The sequence below is a fragment of the Gopherus flavomarginatus genome, chromosome 3 (genome assembly GCF_025201925.1).
Source record: "Gopherus flavomarginatus isolate rGopFla2 chromosome 3, rGopFla2.mat.asm, whole genome shotgun sequence".
Taxonomy (NCBI): Eukaryota; Metazoa; Chordata; order Testudines; family Testudinidae; genus Gopherus; species Gopherus flavomarginatus.
Window position 1 is genome coordinate 2,998,320 of NC_066619.1, and position 22,128 is coordinate 3,020,447.

A 22,128-nucleotide genomic window follows, 5' to 3' on the forward strand; every position below is an offset into this window, starting at 1 on the left:
TAAGCCACGGACCACCGGACTGCCCGCAGGCACCACTGTGGCAGTTCCATGGGAGCTGCCTGCCACCCCCTCCAGCGGCGCCCTGACCCAGGGGACACCCTGGGCGGGCGGCTGCCACGGCGGCGCCCTGACCCAGGAGGCCCCTGGGCTGGCGGCTGCCGCGGCAGCGCCCTGACTCAGGGGACACCCTGGACTGCGGGCTGCCGCAGTGGCGCCCTGACCCAGGGGACACCCTGGGCTGCCAGCTGCCGCTGGCAGCTCAGACTCCCTCTCTGTCCCAGCAGCAGCGGCTGCTCAACCATTTAAAAAAAAATTTGGGGGCGCTTTTTGGCACCCCCAAATCTCGGTGCCCTAGGCAACCGCCTAGTCCGCCTAAATGGTTGCACTGGCCCTGCATGGCGAGTCCATTGGGTGCACCCCCTAGGGGTGGGGACTGGCTTGCTGCCGCCAGGCTGGGTGTGCGGGGTGGACACGGGTTGGCTAGTGTGCTGACACTTGCTAGCTCCGTCCTTCCCTTCCTGGGCGGAGCAGCCATGCTTCATCCTCGATGTGCCCGACTCCTGGGCTGCAGGACCGAGCAGCTGGGCGACGCCTCGGAGCTGGCATTAGGCCCAGCCCGTGGCTGAGAGAGTCACTGTGCAAATTCTGCTGCCATCTAGCCTTTGGCACAGCCGTGCACCCTCCCGGTTCTGTGCTGAGGCAGCATTTCCCAAACTTGGGCTGAGATCCTGGCCCTGCTCCATGGGCCGAAGGGGAGGGGGAGGGGCCCTCTGTACCAAAAATGGCATCCCCTGTTTTCCAGTCACCCACTACTTGCAAGGATATGATCCTGGGTGCGTCTGGCTCAGTGTCCTAGCAGAGATGGCACAGGAGGGGGTGTCAGTTGGTGTCTGCTCCAGACCAGCACAGCACACTGGGGAACAGGACCACTGGCTCCTTATGCACCAGCTATAACGTGTAGGGGACATGCTGCATGAGTACAGGGGACTTCAATTTGCCTGACAGATGCTGGGGTCTCCTGCTGCCAGGGCTAAAACATCCTGGGAATTTATTAACATTGCAGATCAGTGTTTCCTACCACAAACAGTGTTGCATCCAACACGGAGATTTCTATATTGGATCTCGTCTGAGGCTGGTGCGACCGCTGCTGGAATACTGCCTGGTTCTGTGCCCACCTTTCCAGAAGGATGTTCTAAATTAGAGAGAATTCACAAAAGAGCCTCAAGAATGCTTCAAAGGTTAGAAAACCTGCCTCCTGGTGAGACCCTCATGGAGCTCAGTCTATTGATCCTAACAAAGAGAAGGTTAAGGGGTGACTTGCTCACAGTCAATCGGTACCTACATGGGGAATCCATATTGGATAGTGGGCTCTTCCACAAACACCTAACATGATCCAATGGCTGGAAGTTGAAGCCAGATGAACTCTGATTGGAAATAAGGTGCACATGTCTTAACAGGGAGGGTAATGAACCACTGGATCAACTTCCCAAGGGGCGTGGTGGATTCTCCATTGCCGACAATTTTAATCAGGATTGGCTGTTTGTCTAAAAGCTCTGCTCTGGGAATTAGTGTGGGGCAGGTCTCTGGCCTGAGCTGTGCAGGTGGGCAGAGTAGATCACAGCCTGGAACCTGTGTAGCTAGAAATCAATAGGAGTTTGGCCATTAATGTCAACAGAATCAGGATTCCCTCCAAGATACCTCAAACCAGACCCCTAAATCCACCTATGGGGCTGGATTTCCAAAAGGACTAAGCACACACAGATCCCCCTGAAGCCACAGGGGTGTGTGGGGCGGTCACAGCAACTCTGCATGGCACAGGATCATAGCCTACGCAATTCGCTCCCGGGCACGAGGCAGAGAGGAGGCAGCGGCACGTGGAGAGCCTCAGAGTTCTCGACCGCAAGCATCCTGCTCAGCTGTTCGAAAGGCCTGTTCAGGACTCAGACGGCGCGTCCCTCCCCTCAGCCGGGTGGGATAAGCAAGTGCAGAACTGTGCAAATCCTCTCCTGTCCGAGACGTCCCTCCCAGGGAAATGGCGCCTTCTGCCCAAAGACCCCTTAGTGTTTTACACATCTGGCCTCGTGCCTTGACTCGGGCAAACTTGCCTTGTCTTCAGTGGGAGTTCTCTGCACTAGGACTGTACGGTCAGGATCTGCGTTCACAGGGATATCCCACCCGGCACGGACGTGCAGCCACCTCTAGGCTGGGATGCAGTAGCTGTTTAACAGCAGCGCTACGGAAGAGGCCGGGGGAGAAGGTGGAGGATCCTGTACCCAAGTGAGACGGGCTGGGGAATCAGTGGGGAACTTGCCCAGACATCAGGATTAGCTGCCCTGCCCTTGCTGGAATCTCTGGGAGCTGGGGGGTCCGTGTCCCCCTACCGAGGGACAGAGGAATTGCTAGCAGAGTTTGTGATGACGGGGGGTCTGTCTGGGGGCAGGGTGTGAATTCTGGCCCACGGTGCGGAACTGTGCTTATGAAATAGTGGTACCAGCGCAGAGGGGCCGCACCCAGGGACCCCAGCCCGGGGAGCTGGGCGGGAGGCGAGGGGAGCAGGCTGGACAGCTCTCCGGGCAGCGCTGGGGGGACGCCTGGCTCGGTCCCGGGGAGCCGGGCAGGAGGCAGCGGGACGCGAGGGGGAGCAGGCCCAGGCCCGGTGAACCCGACGCGCCCGGCCCGAGGGCAGTGCGCTGCTCCCCATCAGCCCCCTACCCCGGGGGCAGGAGTCACCCCGGGGGCGCACGCGGGGCACGGCGCCCCTCCCCCCCGGAGGCGGGGTGTTTGTCACCCAGCGCAGGGCAGGCTGGGGACACCGTCTCCATGGCAACACTTGGAGCTGAGGGGAGCGGCCCGTGCGGGGACATATAATCTCCATGGCAACACCCCGTCGTTTTAAATGAAGCACGTCCGGGTCATTAGCCCCCGCCTTCGTCTCTGACTTGAGGAGAGGCCGCGTCCGATTGGCTACCGTCACGGAGAAGATCCGCCCCCACTTCCGGCTTGCTGGTGTTGACAAGATGGCGTCTACCGCGGGGCTGCAGGAGCGGGTGGAGGCGCTGGAGCGCCGGGTGTTCGGGGCCGGGGCGGCCCGCGGGCCGCGCAAGGTGCGGGGGTGGGCGGGCTCTTCAGCACCCCCCGCCCGGCCTGTGTGTGACCTCCCGGAGCGGGCCCCAGGCGGGGGGCTGCCCCCCTCCCCCCCCGGGAGCATCCAGGGGCCCTGGGCTGGGCCAGCGGGGCCCGTTCCCTGCGGCTCGGGGCCGAGTGCCGGGGCAGGTGGCTGCAGCCTCCGCATTGGGGGCAGGCGCGCGGGGGGGATTGGCCCCCGAGGGACACGGGGGGGAGGGAGGCGCGCGGGGGGCGGGATTGGCCCCTCACGGACACACGGGGGGGAGAGAGGCGCGCACGAGGGGGGCGGGGATTGGCCCCCGAGGGACACACGGGGGGGGGCGGGCGGGGATTGGACCCCCGGGGGATGTGGGGGGGGGCAGCCAAGCTCTGGCTGTTTGTTCTTTCAGCAGCCAGGCCCTGTTCCCCCCCCCGGCTGCGGTTCTTCTCCAGCGGGCCTGGCTCGCTCCACTGCTGCCCTGAGCGAGGCTCCCCGGGGCACAGGGGAGCCCGAGAATAGTGCGAAGCCTTTTGTCCCAGTGCCCCGGACGGGCTGCCTAGCGCAGGCTGCTTCATTTACTTCTGAACTGCAGCCACCTCTGGGGTACAACCTGGGCTCTGTTTAGCAGCCTGTAGTGACGTTACGGACCCGTTCAGGCTGCTAGTTGAAATATGTTGTGTGTGAATGTCAGTAACTGAAACAGCTTTAAATAGACGTTTTATCTTCTCTTTTTGCTGGTCTGTTCCTGACAGTTGAGTTGTGGGATCCTGGTCACTTAATCATGGTTTGGTTTATAATACCATCTCTTTCTTTCCAGGCAGCAGATGGCTTGGTGAAAGTTCAGGTGGCTTTGGGGAACATCGCAAGCAAAAGAGAGAGAATTAAAATTTTGTACAAGAAAAGTAAGTATTCATCCAGCATTTGTGTGTTCTGTTTTTTTTGTTTTACCCCCAGGGTTTAGATCCAAACTGTGTGTTACATGGTGGTCTTGTTGGGTGGCCTGTCTGAGATTATTTGAGTTGGGTTTTGGAGTGGGTTTAAAAACAACCCTCATCATTAGCTCCTTGGGAGGCAAAGGACTGAGTAGACAAGCTGGGATCTCTCGAGTGCAGTGCACCTCTTGAGAGGTGAGAGTACGGAATCTGCTTTGGTTTCTGTTTTGGTATCAGAGATCTAAAACCTAAGGATTCAGCTTTATTCCTTCCCTAGGACTGTGTGTGCTCTCCACTGTGATCAGATCCCCCTAGAAATCTGCAGCCCATCAGGCCTGGTGTCATCAGAAAGGGGTAGGACATGTTCAGTGTATGTCCAGCTGGAGAAAATCAGGGACTCTGACTGCTCACTGGCATTGGAGTTTATTTCTCCCTGTTGAGTCTATCAAGGACAACTCAGGCCCGGTGTACACTGTGGGGGGATCGATCTATGTTATGCAACTTCAGCTACTGAATAATGTAGCTGAAGTCAACATACTTAGACCTGCTCACCATGATGTCTTCACTGCGGTGAGTTGACTGCTGCTGTTCCCCTGTCGACTCTGCCTTTGCCTCTCGTGATTGTGGAGGCAACCTTGGGATTTTTGTAACAGAGAAGAGATGTCGGAGAAATAGCATGCTGTTCCTGGAGGGGACAGAGTGGTGCCACTTTAGCACACCCTCAGCCAGCTTCAGAAGGCAAGACTTGGGTGTGCAAAGGAAAGACATTTCAGAGGGCAGGGGAACTAGCAGGCCACATGATGGAAAGTGAGCACTCTGTGCCCTCCCTTTAAAGAATGGACTGTGAATTCTGCAGCTGAATTTAAAATTGGCCAATGTGATACTTAGCACGTTAGTGGGACCTTCTGTAAATAATGGATGCCTGTTGGCTTGGGCCATGTATGTACACACTTTTTTAATAAGATCAAACAAAGAAACTTACAGGCTTGGTGCAGCAGCAATGTTGTACTGTTGACTCAAAAGCCATTCCTCTCCGATCCCCCACTGAAGATGCCTCTGCATCTTGATACATCTGAATTGTGGTCTAATACAGTTAGCCAGCTCAGATTTGTAAGCTCTTTGAAGAAGTGTGTATCTTTCAGATGTTCTATAAAATGCTGTGTAAATTCATGGTACTGTAGAAGTACTGTAGCTGCTGATTCTTTTTAATAACTGTCATAAACAGATAGTTAAGGGTTAATGTCTCTCTTACCTGTAAAGGGTTAACAAACAGGGACCCCAAACACCTGACCAGAGGACCAATCAGAAGACAAGCAACTTTCAAATCCCTCGGGGAGGGAAGCCTTTGTTTGTGGGTTTTGGGTTTGGCTTTGTTCTCTCTGAGTCCTGGACGGGGCTAGAGGTGTAACCAGGTTTCTGCCAATCTCCCTGCTATCGTCTCTTATCTGTTCAGAATTGTAAGTAGAAAAGGCGGTCATAGTCTTTTAATTTGTTTTTCATTTGCATATGTGTACTTGCTGGAAATAGCTTAAATTGTGTTTCTGCTGGAGAAAGTTTTTCTGTTCTTTATAAGTTGAAAGACCCCTGTAACTTTTTACCATTTAAGTGCAGAGATAAACCTGTTACTTTTTTTTCTTTTTTTTCTTAAAAGCTTTGCTTTAAGACCTGTTTGAGTTTTTCTCCTAGTTAAGGCTCAAAGGAGCTTAAGTTTGTATTGCCTGAGGGAGGCAATGGTAAAGTTCCTCTTTGTGTTAGATTCACGGAGTTGAATCAGGTGATCTCCTAGTGTTCCCAGGGCGGGAAAGAGCTGGGAGAAAAGAGGGAGGGGGAAGGGAATAGTTTATTCCCCTTGGTTGTGAGACTCAGGGAATCTGAGTCTTTTGGGTCCCCAGGGGAAGGTTTGGGGAGACCAGAGTTTATCAGGCGCTCTAAATAAGTCCTGATTGGTGGCAGCCTATCAAATCTAAGCTGATAATTAAGCTTAGGGAATTTCATGCTAATACCTGTATTTTGGACGCGAAGGTCCAGAATTGGGAATTATATTATGACAATAACATCTTGTAGTAAGTAGGAAATTGTGACAGGCAGTACTTCCAGAACTAGTCACTTCTCTTCTTCTCCCTCTCTGTCACCTACTTCTGATCTTAGTTGAAGATTTAATAAAATATCTGGATCCTCAGTACATTGATCGAATGGCTGTTCCCGATGCCATGAAACTGCAGTTCATCTTAGCAGGTACGTCATGAAATGGAAGGAGTATGCTCATTTCCCAAAAGGTCACAAGTTATGGGGGTGGGATTTTAATTGAATGCATTTCATTTAATCTCTCTCAATCATGCGCTTAGGACAGAAATGCCTCCTTTGGTGTCTAGTCTTCCTCTGTAAACTGGCTAATGCTTCAGTAAAAGATCAGAAATTGAGAAAGTACAGTATGAATCGTACAGAGAAGAACAAGTGTGGTTCAGTCCCCAGGCTCTGGCTCCCTGGCAAGCACTTGGCATGCAGCTGGCACAGTGGAGCCAGTGCCTGCATGAGGAGTGCTTTTCTCGCTGTTGAAGGCCTTCCCTTAATGAGTGACCGTGACTCCCTCTGACTCTGTCTGGCCTTTGGTCAGAAGCTTTGGGGGGAGCGGGGAAAGGGTTGTGTGGAATTGCTGCCCTGTGTCTTGCAACTGTTGCTGTAACAATAGTGTTCATAAGAACAGTTAAGTGTATATGTACTGTGATGTGCATTAAGTATCCATGCCTTGAGCTTGTAACCCTGTCCAGCTCTCTCACAGGGGATCTGAGTCGCCCCTCTCCTGTGGTAGGTGTGTGTAACTCCATTGTCTCCAGTGGTGTTTCCCCCGATTCAGACTGGTGTAAGTGAGGGAAAGTCGGAGCCATGAAGTTGACTTTTTTAATGAGGATCAACAACTGAGCCAATGAAAGAACAAAAAGCATGTGCTTTTTCCATCACTAGTTTAGTGAGGAACATCCTGGCATCTGCTCCTGGTTCTTCTGTTTATGTACTGTGTGCTGCCTTTCAGCTTCTGTTTCCCTATCTGATAATACCTACCCCAGAAAAGGCTGGGGAGGTGTTTGCGAAAGGCACAGAGATTCTTGGCTGAAAGGTGCAGTAGTAATGTAAAGTATCATTGTGGTGAAGTCTTTCTGCTGCATGTAGGTTTGATTGCCTTATGAGAAGGGGAAACTGAAACAGGCCAATTAATCAACTGATTTTTTTTTTCTCATCTGTGAAAAGCTGAAAGTTTTTGACTTAAACTTCTCCTTCTCTGTCTTTTAAACCAGAGGAGCAGTTTATTCTTTCCCAAGTTGCTCTTCTGGAACAGGTGAACAACCTCCAGCCGTTCTTGGACAGTGCACACATCAAAGGTAACCCATGCTCATCTGCAAGCTGCCTTTTCATAGCTGCTGTCCTGTAGTTAGTGAAGATAAGTGGCCTCTCTTTCGTTACCCTGGGCACTAAGAACAGTGTGGAAATGCTGTTTTTAAAAGTTCTCTAGCTGTCTGCCTCAAATAACCAGAAACCATTGTAAGCGTTTCCAATTCTGACAAGTTTGCAGTCTAAGAAGGTTGTGGGTGCTAAAGCAGTGCAGCAGCATGCAGAAGAAATGCAGAATGTGGCACGGTTGTCATCTTCAGCAACATGGGCATGAATGTATTCTCCTGGTTACGATACTGCCACTGTACAGGGAGGCTGAATTTAAGTGACCCCAGAACCATGTTATACTGGCAAGGCTGTTAAATATTCCTGAGAAGTTGGTCCAGTGAACCAGTGTAATTGTGAGGGGAAAATGGAGGCCAACAAATGCACACGTTACTCTACACAATCCTTAGAATCTTATAGGGGGAAAACTCAGTAGAACGTCTCCCTTCTAAGGTGTAGCTTCCTGTTCACTGAGTATCTCTGCCCCTTGCATTGTGAGGTCTCTGTAGTCTCCATGCAGTTGCTTACCAGTAATAGTCACACACAGTAATCCAGTTGCCTGCTTCATACAAGTCTCTTGTGCATCTAATCTTCCGCACGGGACCCACCTCTCATGGCCCCAGAGGCAGCAGAGGGGTGACTTTGGAACGTTGTTTTCAGTTGGTTCTGATCAGTGTATACACAAACAACTAAAATGTTGGCATTTCACTTACTTAGCAGTAAAGTGGCAGTAAGCAGTGGTGGTCCGGTGGCCAGCAGTATTTATCTTCAGGGCATTTCTGAGCTGTAATGTGCTTCTACTGACAAGAAATGTATTAAATTAATCCCAATAGAAAGATTTTAAAGATGCTCTTAGACAGTCGTCTCTAGTTTGGGAACTGCAATTCCTGGATGTCAAAACTAAGCCAGGACTGACTTTTGTTCTGTACTTTGCAGCTGCTCCTGACCATGCTGCCAAACTGCAGCGACTTGCGCAAATCCACATACAGCAGCAGGTAGAGTGAATACTCATCACGGTTAATCTTCAGTGGGCAGGGATGGGGCCTCTTGTTAACTGTAGGTAATTCGTGGGCAAGGATGGGGTAATTAGTAGCACAGACTAAAACCACTCTAGTTACGATTATCAGTATTTCTTCTTTCCATTACGTTGTTTTCAGTTTGTCTAGATCATGGAATTTCCAGGAGTCAGAAGGGATCTCTGCTCCGGAACATCTCAATGTACAAATAGCTTTGGGTGGCTTTTTAAAAACCGCAGTGGATTTAACAGAGTAACATTTCTACATTAGAGAGTAACTGGGGCATGGAGAGGTGAAGCGACCAGCCCAACCTCACACAGGAAGTTTGGGGTAGAGCTTGGAAGTGAACCCAGGGCTCCTGAGTCCCAGACCAGTGTCTTACTCCCCAAACCATTCATCCTTGTATCCTGGTGTGTTTGTGTTACTAGCTCCTTTGTCTCTTCTTCCCCCAGGTCTGTACCTCCGCATTAGGGCTTGTCTCTTCTGCAGCCTTAGGCTCATTGGGAGGGTGATTTGCTGACTGTGTCTGTAGATTGCCTAGCCCAATAAGGCCCTGATCCCAACTGGGGCATGTGGCCACTAGTGCAGTGTAGATTTTGTAGTACACCTCTACCCCGATATAACGTGACTCGATATAACACAAATTCGGATATAACGCGGTAAAGCAGTGCTCCGGGGGAGGAGGGGGGGTCTGCACACTCTGGTGGATCAAAGCAAGTTCAATAAAACGCGGTTTCACCTATAATGCGGTATGGTTTTTTTTGGCTCCCAAGGACAGCATTATATCGGGGTAGAGGTGTAGTTACAGTAGCACCTGGAGGCCTCACTCAGGATCCTGTTGTGTAGGAGCTGTACAGAGTACAGTTGCTGCCCAAAACGCTTGCACTCCGGGGAGAAAAGGTGCAGTGAGAGGGAGGCAGTCAAATATTATAGTGGTGGAGTCATTTAACTGCAAGGTTCCTGAATTACAGGCCTTCCTCTCCACTGCCACCCCCCCACCCCACCCCCCGGTTTCCTTTTGCTGCCTTGTACTGCTCAGTTTAACAGCACTAATAAGGGATGAATCTCAGACCTGTTGACGGCTGTGAACTCACCCTTCAGTGAACATAACAAGCCCCCATCTAGGTTAAAAGTTGTTTTGGACTGAGTGACTGGAGGTTGCTATCATTTGTGAATCATGGGAAGCAATTTTATTTTGTGGGGAATGTTGGGGGGGATGGGCAGTATTAGACGGTTGAAGCCTTCTTAGGAAGGGAGAGGTATCTGGGGGTGGGGCAGTAGAGGAATAGAGGGATGGGTTTGGGAATGCAGCGAGGGGAGTTATGGGGAGAGGGATAAATGGAGATGGATGGTAGGGGAGGCAAGAGAGGTTGTGGGTGCAGGAAGTGCAGCACCCCCTAGCTCTGCCAGTCTCCCTTAACTGCTGTGCCAGTGCACCCCAATGCCCTGTAGCCCCTGCAGCTCTGCCAGCCTCCCTACTCCACCCTATCCCACTGTACTGTAGTTGCCTTTTGCTCCAGGCACTGCATGTGAGCTGGGTTATAGGCAGGGGAAGTAATGGAAATAGAAGTGTTTGTAGACAAGGGAATGAAGCCTTCAGGGAGATGCATTCCCAGATGGGAGGCCTGGTGTGTCTGTGTCTGTGTGTGGGGGGGGGAGTTGGAGGAGGGGGCACCTTGAAGAGGTTAGGAGCATGGCTTGGGAGGTGTGCTGAAGCTTGGCTGGTGGGGTGCAGCTGGTGTATGTGGGGATGAGGGGAGACTGGGACAGCTGGCTCAGCATGCTGATACCTACAGCCGCTTAAGTGACCACTGACTCCTACCAACAACCTATCTTTTGTTTAACACCCCTAGGGAATCCCTTGGCAAAGAAAGCACAGTTAGTGGAATTCAGGGTGCTCTGTAGTATGTTGTCCCCTTGCAGAACAGCAAGCTGAGTAAAACTCCACTGCTTGAAAACCAGAAAATGCCCAGTTATGGGTGCCCATGTGAGCTTAGCTCTGCCCTCTTTCAGCAATGCCCCAATATACCCCCCAGCTGCTGAAACGTGCGAGCTCTTCACCTCCTCTTACGGACCAGTTGTGCTCAGCCACAGGATTCCATCGAGTGCTGTTCAAGCCTATGCCACGTTCCTGGTGTTCTCAGGGGCCACTGCCAGCTCTGGGGAAGCATTTTGATGCACTTCAGCTGCAGATAGTGTGTTAGGTGGACCTTCACTAACTGGTGGAGGCAATAATTGGGCCTGAGGATATATGTGGATTTCTTTGAGGTGCATGCAGAGCTGTGGTTGCGATAGAAGGAGATCTGTGTTTTGCACCCTCTGATACTTGTGAGCGAAGGGAAGAGGTACGTGGGTACCCTCAGGATGCAGCATGCATCAATTGTATTTAGGTTATGTCCGTAGCAGGACAAAGAGCTTTTCTAATCTAGGGTATCAGCAGTGAGGGGGAAGAAGTGGATTCTAATGCTTTTGGGATGGATAAGTGAAATGAGATGGTCTCCTAGGAGGAGGTTTAAGGGAGTGGTAAAAGGCTGAGAAGTGGTTCTCAAATTGTATACTTGTGCTCTTTCTGGGGAGCTGGCTACGGGCTTGTCCGCACTTGAAGTTCTGCAGCGGCACTGCTGTTCTGCTTCAGTGTAGATGTTACCTACGCTGTCGGGAAGGGTTCTCCCATTGGCATAGGGAATCCACGTCCCCACAGGCAGCGTAGCTTGGTGTCAAGCGGAGTGCCCCAAGTGTCAATCCCGGGGCCGATTTTGTTCAATGTCTTCATTAATGATCTGGAGGATGACGTGGACTGCACCCTCAGCAAGTTTGCATATGACACTAAACTTGGGGGAGTGGTAGATATGCTGGAGGGTAGGGATAGGATGCAGAGGGACCTAGACAAATTAGAGGATTGGGCCAAAAGAAACCTGATGAGGTTCAGCAAGGACAAGTGCAGAGTCCTGCATTTAGGATGGAAGAATCCCATGCACCTCGACAGGCTGGAGACGGAGTGACTAGGCAGCAGTTCTGCAGAAAAGGACCTAAGGGTTACAGGAGATGAGAAGCTGGATCTGAGTCACCAGTGTGCCCTTCTTGCCATGAAGGCTAACAGCATTTTGGGCGTATAGGTAGGGGTATTGCCAGCAGATTGAGGGACGTAATCATTTCCCTCTATTCAACATTGGTGAGGCCTCATTTGGAGCACTGTGTCCAGTTTTGGGCCCCACACTACAAGAAGGAGGTGGAAAAATTGGAGAGAGTCCAGCGGAGGGCAACAAAAATGATTTAGGGGGCTGGAGCACATGATGTATGAGGAGAGGCTGAGGGAACTGGGATTGTTTAGTCTGCAGAAGAGAAGAATGAGGGGAGATTTGATAGCTGCTTTCAACTACCTGAAAGGGGGCTCCAAAGAGATGGATCTAGACTGTTCTCAGCGGTACCTGATGACAGAACAAGGAGTAATGGTCTCAAGTTGCAGTGGGGGAGGTTTATGTTGGATATTAGAAAAAACTTTTTCCCTAGGAGGGTGGTGAAGCACTGGAATGGGTTCCCTAGGGAGATGGTGGAATCTCCTTCCTTAGAGGTTTTTAAGGTCAGGCTTGACAAAGCCCTGGCTGGGATGATTTAGTTGGTGTTTGGTCCTGCTCTGAGGTCCCTTCCAACCCTGATATTCTATTATGAAAGAATTCTTCTGATGACCTAGCACTGGCTACACTGGGGGTTAGGTCAGCTGAACTGCATCGCTCAGGGGTGGATTTTTCTCATCCCTGACCATTGTAGTTAAACCAACCTGATTTGCTAGTGTACACTAGGCCTGCGTGTGAGTGTACGGCAGGGTCTGGAACTTCCAGAATCGCACGGTGCCAAGGGCCAGCGTGAGTGTGCGCTCTTGAGGCATTGCTAGAGGAGAGGGAAGGTGACATGCGGCAGCTCTTTGCTCCTTCAGTAGTGCTAGATGGCATCCTGTGGATAATGGTAGATGGGCTTTTTGTGACAGGCAGGGTCCAGGCCCCCCAGGAGAGAACAGGGGTCTGAACCCTAAAGAATAAGCAACTGAATCAACTGGTTATACCCAGTGTTACTGTGTAGGAATATGTCAAGTGAGGTCTTTTATGGAAACTTGTGATGGTCATGAGGTGATATGTACACAGGTAATGGTTTTGTGTGTGTGTAGAACAGTGTAACTGTAACTAGAGCCTGGCCTACACTAAAGAGTTAGGTCAGCCCATCTTACGCCACTGAGGATGTAAAAAATCCACCCCCCTGAGTGAAATTAAGTTGAACTAGCCCCGGCCATTAGCATAGGCACTGTCCATGCTGCGTCTGTCCTACTGTAGCATTTCGGGTGTAGACAAGCCGTACAATGCAACTGCAGCATCACCTCACAACAGAAGGTGAATTAATCAGGCAGGGAGGGTTACAGGGTAGTTGTTTGCAAAGCTAACTGCAAGGATCTAGCACTGTACGACCTAGGGAAAGACAATGGGGACCATTACGTTTAATGGAAGGACATGGAAACTGAAAAGAAAACCTCAGGTCTTGAAAAACTAAGGCCTGGTCTATGCTAAAAAGGAAAAAATCTACAGCCCTGAACAGTATAGTGAAGTCAGCATACCCCCTGTCTAGACAGTGCTAGGTCAGTGACCTATCTACAGCTTCCCAGGGACATGGATTACCTACACCAACGGGAGAACCCCTCCCATCAGCATAGGTCGCGTCTGCAGCTGGAGCACTTTAGTGTACAGCTGTAGCGTTTCAGATGCAGATGAGCCCTAAAGAAGTGGGGGAGGTCCCCTACACCTCTCACAGCTGCTCTGCTGTGTAACCAGGAATTACTACCCGAGTCGGGGAGGGGGAGGGAAACCCTGCACACCCTGTTAAAAGGGAAGAGGGTTTGAAGTGAAGGTTATTCAGAAACAGAGAGCCAGGATCTAAGCAGGTGGCATCAGTATGAGACTGGATCCTCTCGAGGACACAGTAACTTGTACTAGAAAAGGCAATTTAGTAGGTGTGGCGAACTGGGAATGTTCTTAATGTTTTCTCTGAATACTGTGTTGGTGCCTCAGTGTCCCCTATGCAGTTCTTAAGTATCTAGGTGGTGGAATAAGGGTGTGTGATTGCTGCAGAGCAAAGGGCCAGTGCACCTAAATGCCTGGCACTCTGTCTCCTAGCAGCTGATGGCCTGGGCCCCTTCTCTGCAAAGGTGCCAGCTAAAGGTGTTGGAGACAGAGGTCAGGTGACCTCCTGGTTTGGGAAAGGAACTGAGCAGAGGAGGAGGGGCTGGAGGGGGTTTTTCAGTCTGGAGCTGGCTGGGGATGAGGAGTGAAGTGCAGATGTGGGGGTCTGGCTCACTGCCCCCCAGAATGGACCCGGCCGAGGGGTCTGGTTCGCAGTACCTACAAGCTCTGTTTTAGACCGTATTCCTGTCATTGAATAAACCTCTGTTTTACTGGCTGGCTGAGGGTCACGTCTGACTGCGAAGTGGGAGTGCAGGACCCGGTGGCTTCCCCAGGACCCCACTGGGGCGGGCTCGCTGTGGGAAGCACACGGAGGGGCAGAGGATGCTGAGTGCTCCAAGGAGAGACCCAGGAGGTGAAGCCATGTGAGCTTCTTGCCCTGAACAAGTCTGCTCCAAGGGAGAGGAGACTCCCCAAAGTCCTGCCTGGCTTTGTGGGGAGCAGTTCCAGAGCATCGCCCGGGGACTCCGTGACAGTAGGGCTGTCAAGTGATTAAAAAAAATTAATTACAATTAATTGTGCTGTTAAACAATAGTATACCATTTATTTAAATATTTTTGGCTGTTTTCTACGTTTTCAAATATATTGATTTTAGTACAAAGTGCTCACTTCATATTTATTTTTTATTACGAATATTTGCACTGTAAAAAAACAAAAGAAATTTTCGATTCACCTAATTCAAGCACTGTAGTGCAATCTCTTTATCATGAAAGTTGAACTTAACAAATGTAGAATTACATACAAAAACAAAACAATGTAAAACTTTAGAGCCTGCAAGTCCGATCAGTCCTACTTGTTCAGCCATCACTCAGATTAACAAGTTCGTTTACATTTGCAGAAGATAATACTGCCGGCGTTGCAAGATATTTACATGCCAGATGTGCTAATGATTCATATGTCCCTTATTGCTTCAACCACTGTTCCAAAGGACATGCCTCCATGCTGATGACGGGTTCTGCTCGATAACAATCCAAAGCAGTGCGGACCGACACATGTTCATTTTCATTATCTGAGTCAGATGCCACCAGCAGAAAGTTGATTTTTCTTTTTGGTGGTTTGGATTCTGCAGTTTCCACATTAGAGTGTTGCTCTTTTAAGACTTCTGAAAGCATGCTCCATACCTCGTCCCTCTCAGATTTTGGAAGGCACTTCAGATTCTTAAATCTTGGGTTGAGTGCTGTAGCTATCTTTAGAAATTTCACATTCGTATCTTCTTTGCATTTTGTCAGATTTGCAGTGAAAGTGAACAACATGTGCTGGGTCATCATCCAAGACTGCTATAACATGGAACATATGGCAGAATGTGGGTAAGACTGAGCAGGAGACATACAGTTCTCCCCCAAGGAGTTCAGTCGTAAATTTAATTAATGCATTCATTTTTTAACAAGCGTCATCAGCATGGATGCATGTCTTCTGAAACGATGGCCAAAACATGAAGAAGCATATCGAACTTTAGCCCATCTGGCATGTAAATATTTTGCGATGCCAGCTACAAAAGTGCCATGTGAATACCTGTTCTCACTTTCAGGTGACATTGTAAATAAGAAGTGGGCAGCATTATCTCCCATAAACGTAAATAAACTTGTTTGTCTTAGCGATTGGCTGAACAAGAAATAGGACTGAGTGGACTTATTGTCTCTAAAGTTTTACATTGTTTTGGTTTTGAGTGCAGTTGTGTAACACAAACTACATTTGTAAGTTGCACTTTCACAGTAAAGAGGTTTCACTACAGTACTTGTATGAGATGAATTGAAAAATACTGTTTCTTTTGTTTATCATTTTTACAGTGCAAATATCTGTAATAAAAATAATATAAAGTGAGCACTGTGCACTTTGTATTCTGTGTTGTAACTGAAATCGATGTATTTGAAAATGTAGAAACCCATCCAAAAATATTTAATACATTTCAATTGATATTCTATTGTTTAACAGTGTGATTAATCGCAATTACTTTTTTTGAGTTAATCGTGTGAGTTAACTGTGATTAATTGTGTAAAAGCAGCAAAGGATCCTGTGGCACCTTATAGACTAACAGATGTTTTGGAGCATGAGCTTTTGTGGGTGAATACCCACTTCATCGGATGCATGGGATTAATCGACATCTCTAGAATTTAGCTAGTACAGAAGTGAAGCCTGAGATTGCCTGTGTCTTTTTTTTGTGTGTGTAACTTTGCTTTTCCTCACTCTTTCATCTTTGGATCTGCGTTTTCTGTGAAATTCTGTTTGCTTTTACCCCAAACTGTGGGGAGTGTGTGCACCAAAGTGAAGTGATAACGGGGCAGGTTTCACTCCTTCGGGAGTGACGAACCAGAGGGGAAAAGTCTGTGTGTCTGGTAGTTAAGAACTCAGGGAGATGGATTTGGGGGGTGGGGGTGACTCAGGACCAGAAGGGCTAGTAGATCATCCTGCAGGGAGTAACTATGGGTGTGGAAACCAGTGTTGAGAACCTTATGCTTGTAAGCTGGCTAGTGGTGTCAGGGCTCTGAGCCACAGCAGCACAGCCAGAAGGCACCGAAAATTACAGGCATGCGGGGACAACCCCTTACTGGTCTGGGTGATCCCCACAATGTGTGTGGTACTGGGGCATTGCTGGAAAAGAGAGCTGAGGCTGTTGTCTGGGCAACCTGAGCATTGCCTGGGTTTCAGAAGCTTGGGTTTTGCTCAGCTCCGTGGTCTACAGGGTGATGACGTTCCTCCCAGCAGCCGTATCTCTGCATTAGCATAGATGTTGCCGTTGAGTGTCCAGTCCTGCCAGCTCCTGTGCTTTAGACACTTCATTTGCTTTGTGGTTTCCTGCACCTTGTTTGATTGTCCTTTTCTGTGACTGTCAGAACTTCCCGCAGCAACCCCGATCACAGCCTGGAATGGCCAAATGCGAAGCCAGGCTCTGACCTGGGCCAAGGTGCTTCCCCCTGCCTCAGTTTCCCTGGGACAGTTACCTTCCTCCTGGGGGCTGGGAGGTAAATGCTCTGAAGTGCTTTGGAGCTGGAAAGTGCTGTATCCAGATTAGGATGTCCCTTATTGCCCGTTCACTTGGTGCTCTCCTCCTGTTGCAGGACCAGTGCGAAGCAGTAACCGAAAACGTCAGGGTGCTCCTAGAAGACTACAATAAAATGGTATCCTTTAATCCCAGGCTGCGGGCACAGCCAGACAGTGTGTGGGGCGCTGGCGGCTTGCAGGGCGGTTGTTAATCTGAAAATAGCTGTACCAAGGGGCAGAACGGCACTCTAAGGATCCTTCAGCCCACTGGATATCTTGGGTAGCTGACTGTTCTAGCCCCCGGCTTGTGAAAAGGGAGAGCCGTCTGTGTCGCGTGCCGTTCCCTATAGCACAGCCTCTGTGGGGTGTGACACGCAGCGCTGTGTCATGTTAACAGACAGAACCCAAGCGCTTATACTGATACTGCCCTGAGCATCCAGCTAGCCCAGTAGTGAGCACCTAGATCCCCCGCACTGAGGAGCTCACGCTGGGCTGGAAGCCCTGAGGCCTGAATGCCTCACAAGGGCTGGTCTCACCACAACAGCAGAGAAACCTGGACGTTTGCACTCTCCATTCTGACAGCTTCTTTCCCAGAGCCCATCCTGGGCCGGGAGCTGTCAGCATGTGGGTCGCTTGGACTGCAGATCAGTGAGAGCACCTGCCTGAGCTACATTATGGCTCTGCTACCTTCAGGGTGAGAAGTGTGGATCCAAGTGAAGGCTGTGGGCCTCCTTCCTGTGGTGCGGCAGGATAGAGAGCAGGGCGTCAGGTGGGCTGTTCTGACTCCGTACTGAGCCCTGCTGTCATCTTGGGCCCTTGAAATCACAGCTCTGGGCAAGTGCTTCCCTGGGCTTGAATCTGATCGCTTGCTGCGGTCCATGAGCCCAGGCTCCACTGTCCCCCGTCACAGGGTAGAGGCGGAGGCCCCAGGATTGGTCTGTGTTCACTTCTGTCTGAATCAGGTGTCTGACAGTGGCTGGGCTCAGTCCAGGTTCGTTCTCCGGGACCACGCCAGCCTTGGCTTCACTGCCATGTTCTTTGCCACATTCCACCTCTTCTTCCTTAAAAGCCTTTTTCAGACCCTGCTTCTGTCTAAGCAGTTTGTCCAGTGGGATGAAATGCTGACGCAGCTGGAAGCAGCCAAGCAGGTGAAGCCTATGGCAGAGTGATGGCAGCGATGTATCGCCAGGAGAAATGCAGCTTGCAGCCCCAGGGCAGCACCAAGCTTGGGTGAACTGGGGAGGATTGCAGCTGTCCTGGCATCATAGGTTCCAGTATGCAATGCTCTGGCCTGGCTGCTTGGAGCAGAGCACTGCATGCTGGGACTTGTAGTCTCAGCAGGCTGCACCTACAATACTGAAGATGAAGGTGGCTGCCAATGATGCCAGAGGGTCTTGTAACCCATTTTTGGTCTATGAGCTGCACTTTGCCCTCCCCTCCCTTCTTAAAAATGAAGCCAGGTGACTAGCGTCCTGTTAGAACTCGAGGATCTGCACTTCTCCTGACTTGCACTTCCCTGAAATAACTTTGACTTCTAATAATTTATTTAAAACTCCCTGCTCAGCTCGCTGGGATGTGACGGAAATGCGGATCTATTACATTTACCTGTGGACCAGAATAAAATCCTCAGACGTTAATTACGTTGTGGCTCACTTGCTGTTCTTTGTGAATGTCTGGAGTTATGGTAAAAACATAAGAACGGCCATACTGGGTGAGACCAAAGGTCCATCTAGCCCAGTGTCCTGTATTCTGACATGGGCCAATGCCAGGTGCCTCAGAGGGAGTGAACAGAACCGATAATCATCAAGTGATCCATCCCGTCACCCATTCCCAGCTTCTGGCAAACAGAGGCCAGGGAACCATCCCTGCCGATTCTGGCTAATAGCTATTGATGGACCCATCCTTTGTTAACTTATCTAGTTCTTTTTGAACCCTGTTATAATCTTGACCTTCACAACATCCTCTGGCAAAGAGTTCCACAGGTTGACTGTGCGTTATGTGAAGAAATACTTCTTTTTGTTTGTTTTAAACCTGCTGCCTATTCATTTCATTTGGTGACCCCTAGTTCTTGTGTTCTGAAGAGTAAATAACACTTACTTTCTCCACACCAATCATGATTTTATAGACCTCTATCATATCCCCCCTTAGTTGTCTCTTTTCCAAGCTGAACAGTCCCAGTCTGACTGATCTGTCCACATGTGGAAGGTGTTCCACATCCCGGATCATCTTTGCCCTTTTCTGTACCTTTTCCAGTTCCACTATGGTGCTGCTAGTGGCATGGGAGTTCATGTGGTCCCAATGATGGGCCTGCTGCTGGTGCCACTCTGATGAAATCTCCCTTGCGTAACTGCAGGTACCTGCTGCTGTGCCAGAGTGGGGCTCAGCAGGGCCAAGATGTATGTTTATAGCTGACTAAATAGCAATGGGCGCTGGACAGGCTGACAGGAACTGCTCTGACTGGCACCAGGCAGTAAATTTCAGCCTGGTCTCTGGCACAGCAGGGGGGACTGTGCCCATCTGGTAGGGGGAAAACTAGCTGAGCTGCTTTGGTTGGCTGGTGCATGTGCTATAAGGGACTCCAGTCAATCCCTCCCCTGAGAAAAGGGCCATTTCCTCTGATGCTCACCCACCGTCCTTTGCACAGGACTGAGAGCTTGTGAAGTCATGAGGAAGGGTCTCCCTGCCCCCCCTTCCCCTGCTTTGTAACTCAGTCCCAAGAGGGAAAATAAGGCCAAGTGCCTGCAGTGTGAGGGTATAAAAGTGATGGGTCCTCCCACACCGAGAACTGGAGAGAAGCCCAGCGGGTAGGTGCAGGTGCAGGGTCTGTTGCAGGCTTCCAGGCCCCATGGCCACTAGGATCCATTTGGGCCCTTCTTAAAACTTTTGTCTTGAGTAGGAGAAAGGGGAGTGTCCTGGTTAAAGGGGGGCAGCTGTGGAGCCTGGCAGGATCGAATTGGCTGAAGAGGTGGCACCAGCCTCAGATGAGCTCTGATCTAGAAATCTCCGTGTTGGATGCAACACCATTTGTGGTAGGAAGTGCTCATCTGTAATGTTAATAAATTCCCAGGATGTTTTAGCCCTGGCAGCAGGAGACCCCAGCATCTGTCAGGCAAATTGAAGTCCCCTGTACTCATGCAGCATTTCCCCTACATGTTATAGTTGGTGCATAAGGAGCCGGTCGTCCTGTTCCCCAGTGTGCTGTGCTGGTCTGGAGCAGACACCAACTGACACCTCCTCCTGTGCCATCTCTGCTAGGACACTGAGCTAAACGCACCCAGGATCATTTCCTTGCAAGTAGTGGGTGACTGGGAAACAGGCGATGCCATTTTTGGCACAGAGGGCCCTTCCCCCTCCCCTTCGGCCCACGGAGCAGGGCTAGGATCTCAGCCCGAGTTTGGGAAATGCTGCCTCAGCACAGAGCCGTGAGGGTGCACGGCTGTACCAAAGGCTAGATGGCAGCAGAGTTTGCACAGTGAGTCTCTCAGCCATGGGCTGGGCCTAATGCCAGCTCCGAGGCATCGCCCAGCTGCTCGGTCCTGCAGCCCAGGAGTCGGGCACGTCGAGGATGAAGCACGGCTGCTCCGCCCAGGGAGGGAAGGACGGAGCTAGCAAGTGTCAGCACACTAGCCAACCCGTGTCCACCCCGCAGGTCCAGCCTGGCGCCAGCAAGCCAGTCCCCCCCCCGGGTGTTAGCGAGAGAACATGCTGGGCTACCCATTGCCATAAGAAATGTCATGCCCAGGAAACACACTGTGCTGCCCTGTGGGGTGCCTTTTGCCCGCAGCCTGCATTCCTGGAGGAGCCTGTGCTGGGCGATCGGAGGTGTAACGCTGGCTCACAGCTGCTACATACCAACCCACCAGGGCAACCTAAGAGCTGCACCCACACTTGGACCCTGCCCCTTCAAATGGGTCTGCTCTCAGCCCCCTGCACCGCAGGCAGGTGGGGGGTCCATGTGGCTCCCACAGCTGCCTGTGCTCCCTGGCTGGCTGGGGCCTTGAGGGGAAGAGGTGGAGTCCGCTCTGGTGAAAAGTGGGAGGGCCCTGGCCCCTCTGCTTCCCCCCACCCCTGAGTCTAGTGCCACTGGTCCCTGAGCAACTCAGTCTGTGTGTCAGGAATCGGAGCCCTCAGCAGAGCCTGCTCTGGGCAACCTAACGACCACAGCTGGCTGCCTGACTGGTGGGCAGAATCAATAGACTGACCCTTGGCTCTGCTGCCTGGGTGCTAATTCCTGGCTCCCAACTCCTGTTCTAACCACTAGGCCTGACTCCCACTCCAACCCTGAGGCCCAGCTGCCCCTGGCCTGGTCCCAGGACTCTGCTCCCTAGCAGGCAGTGGTGCAAACCCCCAGAGAGTGGGCATGGACGGGGTGGGGAGCAGAAGACGGATGGCTTGGCAAGAACTTACCTAGGGCCCTGGTGAGTCTCCATCCCTCGGAGTCTTTACATCAGGGCTGGGTGGGTAGCGAAGATCTGCGAGAGCTCAGAGGAGTCTTGGCCTTGCTGGAATGTTTCCTTGGTGAGGTTCTGTGGGCTGGGTGCTGCAGGGGGTCTGACCTAGATGCTCTAATGATCCTTTCTAGCTTTGATATCTAAGAACGTGGGTAGCTGAGTGTGACATGCGGTGCCGCTGCATTGAGCTCAGAGCTCTCCACTCACGGGGGGCAGGTTTCACACCCGCCCTGCATAGATAAAAATGACAACACGGCACCAAGTGGGAGAATCCTAAGTGTGTGTGTGTGTGTGTGTGTGTGTCAGTGTGTGTGTTGTCCACCTAGGGGTGGTACACAGCACCCTGGGGAGTCCCATAGATGTGTCAGAAACACCCCTGCAACTTGCCAGCCAGCCCCGTTGGCATTTCCTTCTGAGCCCAAGATCCTTCCGGCACATTCTGCCATCAGCTCTGGAGGTGGGAGACTGGGGGGAGCTGGCTGGAAAATATTCTGCCAGTTTTGGCTTCGCTTGTGGCTCTGGGCAGTAGGCGGGTGATTTGTGAATCTCTCGGGTATCTGGAAATTTTCTTAAAAACCAACGAGTCTGGTGTCACCTTAAAGGCTAACAGATTTATTTGGGCATAAGCTTTCGTGGGTAAAAGCCCCACTTCTTCAGATGCATGTGGGTTTTTTACCCATGAAAGCTTCTTCCCAAATAAATCTGTTAGTCTTTAAGGTGCCACCAGACTCCTCGTTGGTTTTGTGGATACAGACGAACACGATACTGATACTTGGGAATTTTCTGTGACTGTCACTGGGACCAAACCGCAGCCTCTGGCTCCTTCCCCTTCCCCGGGTCTGCTCTCCTGTTTTGTGCGTGGAGCGTCTGCACCACAGTGCAACTCTCAGGCTTGGCTGAATGCCACAAACTCTGGCCAAAGCCTGGCAGACACAAAAGGGCTTGACAGTGGTTGAATTCACCTGACTCCCTAGTACGTGCAAACTATCC

At 51.1% G+C, this 22,128-nt stretch overlaps 1 protein-coding gene across 2 annotated transcripts; it reads left to right on the plus strand.

Annotated features, from left to right (window-relative positions):
- The first annotated feature begins 2,977 nt into the window (after positions 1–2,977).
- On the plus strand, positions 2,978–18,329 carry LOC127046544 (dynactin subunit 3-like). 2 transcript variants are annotated; one of them, XM_050943718.1, is made up of 7 exons: positions 2,978–3,146; positions 3,924–4,008; positions 6,187–6,273; positions 7,329–7,412; positions 8,404–8,462; positions 16,765–16,824; positions 17,767–18,329. In XM_050943718.1, exons 1-7 carry the CDS (start codon positions 3,018–3,020, stop codon positions 17,854–17,856), a joined length of 594 nt encoding a protein of 197 aa, XP_050799675.1. In that variant the 5' UTR covers positions 2,978–3,017; the 3' UTR covers positions 17,857–18,329. The 2 variants fall into 2 exon arrangements, with proteins under 2 accessions (XP_050799675.1, XP_050799677.1); XM_050943720.1 differs by having other exon boundaries at positions 2,979–3,104.
- The last annotated feature ends 3,799 nt before the right edge of the window (positions 18,330–22,128 follow it).

Excerpts from the sequence above, each read along its gene's own strand:
- LOC127046544 (XM_050943718.1), top strand. The coding sequence starts at position 3,018 with ATGGCGTCTACCGCGGGGCTGCAGGAGCGGGTGGAGGCGCTGGAGCGC. Across the intron at positions 4,009-6,186 it reads TAAAATTTTGTACAAGAAAA|TTGAAGATTTAATAAAATAT; the intron begins GTAAGTATTCAT and ends TTCTGATCTTAG. Across the intron at positions 6,274-7,328 it reads ACTGCAGTTCATCTTAGCAG|AGGAGCAGTTTATTCTTTCC; the intron begins GTACGTCATGAA and ends CTTTTAAACCAG.